The 6,194-nt window shown below is 45.9% G+C and overlaps 2 protein-coding genes across 2 annotated transcripts; one reads left to right on the forward strand and one right to left on the reverse strand.

Annotated features, from left to right (window-relative positions):
• Positions 1-1,440: 1,440 nt before the first annotated feature.
• On the forward strand, positions 1,441-2,232 carry LOC130051417 (uncharacterized). The gene has a single exon (XM_056153333.1). It carries the CDS (start codon positions 1,441-1,443, stop codon positions 2,230-2,232), a length of 792 nt encoding a protein of 263 aa, XP_056009308.1.
• A 1,920-nt stretch (positions 2,233-4,152) lies between these two features.
• Positions 4,153-5,556, reverse strand: LOC130051418 (uncharacterized protein F54H12.2-like). Its single transcript, XM_056153334.1, has 2 exons — positions 4,522-5,556; positions 4,153-4,392 (listed from the first exon to the last, which is right to left on the reverse strand). Exons 1-2 carry the CDS (start codon positions 5,554-5,556, stop codon positions 4,153-4,155), a joined length of 1,275 nt encoding a protein of 424 aa, XP_056009309.1.
• Positions 5,557-6,194: the final 638 nt, after the last annotated feature.

Genomic DNA, 6,194 nt, shown 5'->3' on the forward strand with positions numbered 1-6,194 from the left:
ATCACTGGCTGGAAAAGGTGTATAAAAAAACCTAACCGTTTTCTTTTCCTTTATTCCTGGAGGATGGCCAGCAGTGACAACATCGCAGAAAAAGCTCATAACCATGCATTAGAATGGGTGGAGAAAATGCAAGACGATACGGTGTTTCAAGCTGTTAAAAATTATCTGATAGCGGGGGTGTTTCCAATGACTCTGGACGAATATACAGATCTACGGAACCATGTGTACATCAATCTCTATAACGATGCGGGGTTGATGTTAATTTATGTCGCGGGGGAGGAATTCAAGAAACGCATGCCTGAAAAAACCGCCGAGATTGAAAGTATCACCAAGGACTGGCTTCGAGAAGTATACATAAAGTGTGAAGAACTTAATTCATTTCATTTATTCCCGGAGGATGGCCAGCAGTGACCACATCACAGAGAAAGCGATAGTTTATGTATTGGATTATCTCACAGACATTCATTCTGGGCAGTTTGAATTTGTGTTACACTATATGCGAGAAGAATTATTTCCCATCAGCTTAAAGGACTATCCATGTCTCTGTCAGTATTTGATCGAGAACCGGATCACCCCGCAAGCCTTAGTACTGATTCATTTAATGGGCCAGGAATTGAAACGAATTCGACCCACAGACAGAGCAGAAATCGAGAAAATCAGACTACGATGTCTTCGAGAGATGTACGTCAAGTTAAACGTGTGACTTTTAATCTGGATCAAAATGAAGTGCATCTGTTACCCGAAGAAGACCGGACAAGTATCTGGATGACTGTAGCTGCTGATCGATATCGATTTCAACGCAGGATTCGAGAAATGGAAAAAATGTTGGACCCTATTTTAAAAAGACATGTGAATTGGTGTTGTGTGTGGGAGTTATGTATTTGAAATATGTGACATGAATAAAATTGTTTACACGAAAGCTGTGTTTGGTTGAGTCTCTCAGAGAAGGGTTTATTTGTTGAGGAATCCAGAAAATCCTAAAGGTAGAGTGAAAATCGAATCAATTAAGGTGTTTTCTATCGAATAGACCTTATGAGATGTTTTTAGGGATGTACATGGTCGAGAAATAAATTTTTAAAGAGGGGTGAAGAAACATTGAACCTCGACTCGACCTCTTTAACCTCTGTTTCTTTGAAAACTATGCGACGTAGCAAAATAAAAATAAGTTTAACGCATTCGCCGTCTCAGAATCTATCAGATTAAATCTACCTTGCACAGATATCGAATGTCTAGAAAAAGACAATGAGAAAAAACTCTCTACTCGAAAGCACAAATCCGCCATTTTGACGGCCACCATCTTGGCTTCGTCTCCGAAGCGAGGGATGTTTTCGAGGAGGTCCGCGCTTTCCCGATATATACCGGCGCACTCGCCAGTTCGCTTCACTGGTGATCCAGCACAGTTATAGAAGATTTTTGAAGGATTTTAAAGAAGAAAGAAGAATGGCTACAAGAAGAGACCCGCTCTACAATTTTCAGACCTTGCCTGGATTCCGGTACCGGCTGGTAGTGGTGGCTGAGGAACGGGTAGGGGAGAATTGGGTCGTGCGTTCTGAGAACGACCTGAGCACCTTCTCCCCTTTCGACCAGAGTGGGGTCCGTGAGATCATCTGCCGGGTGCGGGCCGAGTATGAAGGGAGGGCACCCCGCCGCCGCACCGCTCGAATCTCCACGGGTACGAGACCGCGCCGACGGGCCCCACAGCCACCCTCACCACCACCACCTTACTCCCCGGCGACGCCTACAACACCACCACCAGCGATCCCATCGGCACCAGTGGAATACAGCCCGGTGCCGATGAGCGACTCACCAGCGTCACCGGTGGAGTATTCACCGCGGTCACCGTCCCCCGCACCACCTCCCAGTCCAGCCCAGAGTCCGTCACTGCTGGTGGCAGACACAGCATCACCACCGAGACCAGCAGCCCCTGCAAGACCCCCACCACCTACCATCCGGTTTGCAGGGAGGACTCCACCACCACCGAGACCAACCCACGCACCGGTGGCAACTCATCCCCCGAGGAACCACCCTATGACTGTCCCTGGCTGGGCAGATAGGGCGGTTCCCATCTGGTTTAAGTGTCCTGTCTGCTGGCAAGACAGGGTACACTCTGGAATTACGTGCAGGGGATGTGGGCAGCGCCCAGCTTGCTGCTCGTGCGTGGAAGAGTTACAGGAGCGGCGACACACCCGGGGACGGTGCCCGTTATGCCGGTTTACCGGAAGCAGGGAATGAAAGTCGGTCCTTAGGACCAAACGGCCCTTTTCAGGGCCACCAACTTTTTTGAAAAGACACTTTTTATGGCAAAAATCAAGAAACACACAAGTTTGTTTTAAAAAAGTTTTATTAACACAAGTAATAGCTAGAATAAAGCTATAATAAAGTTACATTTTCTTGACAATGTAAACATGTTTATGATACTGATAAGCAAAGTCACAAATCCATTGTCTATAATGAGCCCAATTGCCTCCGGCTAATCCATGAGGTTTCACCGTTAAACAGTTACATTGTTGTACAATAGCATCCACCCAAGGTAGAGATAATACATCTCCTCGTAGATCCGTCTCCGCCATGGTGGTTGACAGGTCTCACAGGTACACGTTGACCAGGGTTCTTGACTGTAAGGACAATGTTGAAACAGCCGGGGATCAAACTTTCTCTGAGTCCAGCGCTCTCTAAACTCCTGACAGATCTCACAGGTACAGTCCTTATGTGCTATTTCTTCTTCAGGGGTGATGGTACAATGCTGCGGACACTTACACTCTAACCAGGGTTCTCTAGTGTGACCACAACATTTATAGACAAAGGGATAATACGTCAGCTCTGCCAATCTCTCTATCCACTTCTGTTTGGCCAGGATGTTTTCTTTTTTATAATGAAAACAGCCACAAGTGCTCCAAGGTCCTCGGCAATACCCACACACTAGTACATCATTCTCATCATCCGCGTACCGTTCAAACGACATGATTGAGAAAAATGGTAACAAGTGACCTATGTATATAGTGTTTTTTGATGAGTCATCAACATGACGTCAGCCATCTGAGGTAGGGGATGTTTTCGAGGACGTCCGCGCTCTCGCCTTTTTAAACCGAGCGCAACGTCAAAATCGGGCATTCCGATTTTTTAAGGAACCAGAACCATGAGTCGCAGAGTAGGACCAGACCCTACAGTGAATGATTATTGTATCAAATGGGAGGAGGATTGGGAGCGAGAGATTACCCCGCCGGCCTCACGGGAGGCTCTTCCCCCACCACCCATGAGCCAGGATCTGCCCCCGTCAGAAGAAAACTGGGACGCAGAGATGGAAGTGGTGCAGCGGCCTCCGGGGAGATTGTTTTTTAAACACGGGTGGTTGCCTGTTTTTGTGTTTGACCACGAGCAACCCCCGGAGGAGCAGAAAAAGAAGAGAAGAAAGAAGAAGAAGAAGAACAGACAGTGAGAGGGGGATAGAGAAGAAGAGAAGGAGAAGAAGGAGAAGAGAGAAGAAGAAGAGAAAAGACCAAGAACAGAGAGAGAGAAAGAAAACAGCCCTTTTCAGGGCTACCCATTCTTTTTGAAAAGACATGGTTGATTACAATGAAAAGAAAAAAAAAAATTTTTTTCCCAACGTTTTATTAAACTCCAACTATGAACAATAACAATAACATAGTTTACAATACATTCAGTCTTTGACATTGACAAGTTTGTCCTTGATGGGTTCTCGGTTTTCGGAAGGTCTCTTTAAACCAATCCGCCACAAAACGATCGCGTTGTAAGGCCGTGCCTTTCCAGGGAAGTAACCATTCTTGTACGGTGCTTCTATGTCGATGGCGTTGATGTAAAAAATACACACAGTATTGTCCACAGACATCCGTATTCAAATCTTGATAACAATGGGTGTTATGAATCCAAGTCTCTCCGTGGCGTTGAATAAAGTCTTGGATGTCTTTATGGCTGGGAGGTAATCCGTAAGAATCAAAATATTCGACGGTAGGGCTACTCAAATACAAACAGACCCAATGCGCTCCAGGGCGATCGTGAGGGTCTGTATTCACCACGATGGCTTTGTGATGAGGTAACAGCTCAGGTATGACATCTCGAGGATACACACCTGCAAACGCCGGTCCTAAATCTCGTTGTAAAACATCTCTCAATTGCTGAGTATCCATCTCTCTCTTAGTAATCGATGCTGACTTCTCGTTGTTTGTTGATTTCTAGCAGATTGTCGAACACGGCATACACCACACAGTTTAAGGTCCTGGCTACGTTGGCGGCAAATTGCACTTCCACTCTCAAGTTCCCCGTCTGTATGAGATGAAATTTATCCGTCTGGACTTCTTGATCTTTCGTGAAATCCACACACCAGAGGGTGTAACCGTTTTTATACTCTTCCAGGGTAATGTCCGGAGCCCAGTCCTGGCCTAATTTTCCCAAGCCTTTGTACAGACTCAAATACGATCTCAGGTACTGATCGTCGGTGAAATTAGGTTCCAAAGGGCGGGTTTCCATCATTTCTCCATTGATACTGATTTCTAATTTCTTGACTCTCTCATTTTGGAAATGAAAGGGGTTTCTGGTATTATCCCCATTAAAAGCCGCATTGTCCACAAAACCCAACACGATCAGTTTAGGCATCTGTCCTTGAAACAGATGATCGGTGATTTTAGATTGGGTGCCACTAGGAATGGTGAAGGTTTTCACTTCCACTCGTCTCAATGGATATTTCGCCGTTTGAGTACTCAGTTGCTGATTGATGAGATTAATGATACTCGGCACAGGTTTGACTTTCCTCACCCACAAGATCATACTTTGAATGGCCACTTTCCCACTACTCCCGGCAGCGGTCATCATGTAGAACTGAGGTCGAGCGCGATTGAATCTGAGACGGACATCCAAGCCATTAGGGAGACATTTCTCTTGCTCAAACAAATCCAGATGTAATCGATCCATCAACACGATCTCCTTACTGTCTGTAATCTTCTCGTGACGTTTTCTCAACCCTACATTCTTGGAATCATCCGGATACTCGGGAGTCGGGATGACGGCCGCGATGTTGACTTTGTTAGACACTACTGCAAATTCCACAGGAGTTTGAGCCAGAGCTTCTAATTTGACCTCATCCATATGTCCTGCCGTATCTTTTTCCCACAAGCTACAGGCTCTCATCTGGGTTTCCAGAGTCTTGGGTGCATAAGACAACAATTTCTCCAGATACGCTTTGTAGGGATAAGTATCCGTCCCCGGGGTAATGACTTTTCCATTGAGACTGACATCGATTTCACTGAACAAGGAATGGAGAATGTTATTCACGGGGGTGGAGGTCGAATTGCCTCCTGCGAGATTCGTTCCATTGGCTTTCGTGAATTTACATACCATCTGGAGATAAGTTTGGGATAAATCCAGATATTCATCTCCTTGTCCTTTGATTTCAAATTCAATCGGAGCCGTATCCGAGTTGAGGGTACTGGAAATGGGGTAATATTCCATCCATTTCGAATCTTCTAAAGTGACGTTGGTCGGGGGCACTTTAAACAGTTCTAAACTGCTGGTGCCACAAGCGCAAGATTCTCGGTGCATCATATTGGAACGATGTGTTACTCAGCGTGAACTGGCATCAAATGTGTTCTGGGCTCCTTCTCACCCCCTTTTTATAGGGTTCTCAGTCGAAAATATCCAGAGAGCGTTTTGGCTTACCCCTTTTCACTAGCTTCCTACCTCCCTTCCTAGATCGCTTCCTAGGTTGCTTCCTAGGTCTCTTATGAGGCCCTCCCCGAGCTAAGATACGTTGTTTTCTTTTAACAAATCCTTTTCCTTCCTGTATTCCCACCTGTTTTCCCACCTGTTTTCTTTTGAGGGTCGTGGTTCCAGGCTTCCTGAGTATTCCTGTGCGTGCTTTTCTTCCTCGTTTGGATGGGGCTTTTCGAGATCTTCGCCTACGGGCATACCCTGCTGTCTCTTTCAGGGCTTGGGCACCGTGTGTCTTGAGAGCGTCTTTGAGTGATCGTTTATTATCTAACACATCCATCCCTGTTTTAGCAGCAGCCTTTAAGGCACTTTTAGCCCCCGATTTGAGTAAATCGGTGAAAAATCCTTTTCCCTTCTGCTTTTCAGATTCTGGGTCATATTCTTCTGTTGGATGGCTTCTACGTCGTCTCCTCTGATAAGAGCGATAAGGGCGGTCGTAATCATAATATCTCTCTTGATAGACAGGACGTTGT

The sequence above is a fragment of the Ostrea edulis genome, chromosome 2, assembly GCF_947568905.1.
Source record: "Ostrea edulis chromosome 2, xbOstEdul1.1, whole genome shotgun sequence".
Lineage (NCBI taxonomy): Eukaryota > Metazoa > Mollusca > Bivalvia > Ostreida > Ostreidae > Ostrea > Ostrea edulis.

Excerpts from the sequence above, each read along its gene's own strand:
- LOC130051417 (XM_056153333.1), top strand. The coding sequence starts at position 1,441 with ATGGCTACAAGAAGAGACCCGCTCTACAATTTTCAGACCTTGCCTGGA.
- LOC130051418 (XM_056153334.1), bottom strand. The coding sequence starts at position 5,556 with ATGATGCACCGAGAATCTTGCGCTTGTGGCACCAGCAGTTTAGAACTG. Across the intron at positions 4,393-4,521 it reads TTCATTTCCAAAATGAGAGA|GACTGGGCTCCGGACATTAC; the intron begins GTCAAGAAATTA and ends AAATTAGGCCAG.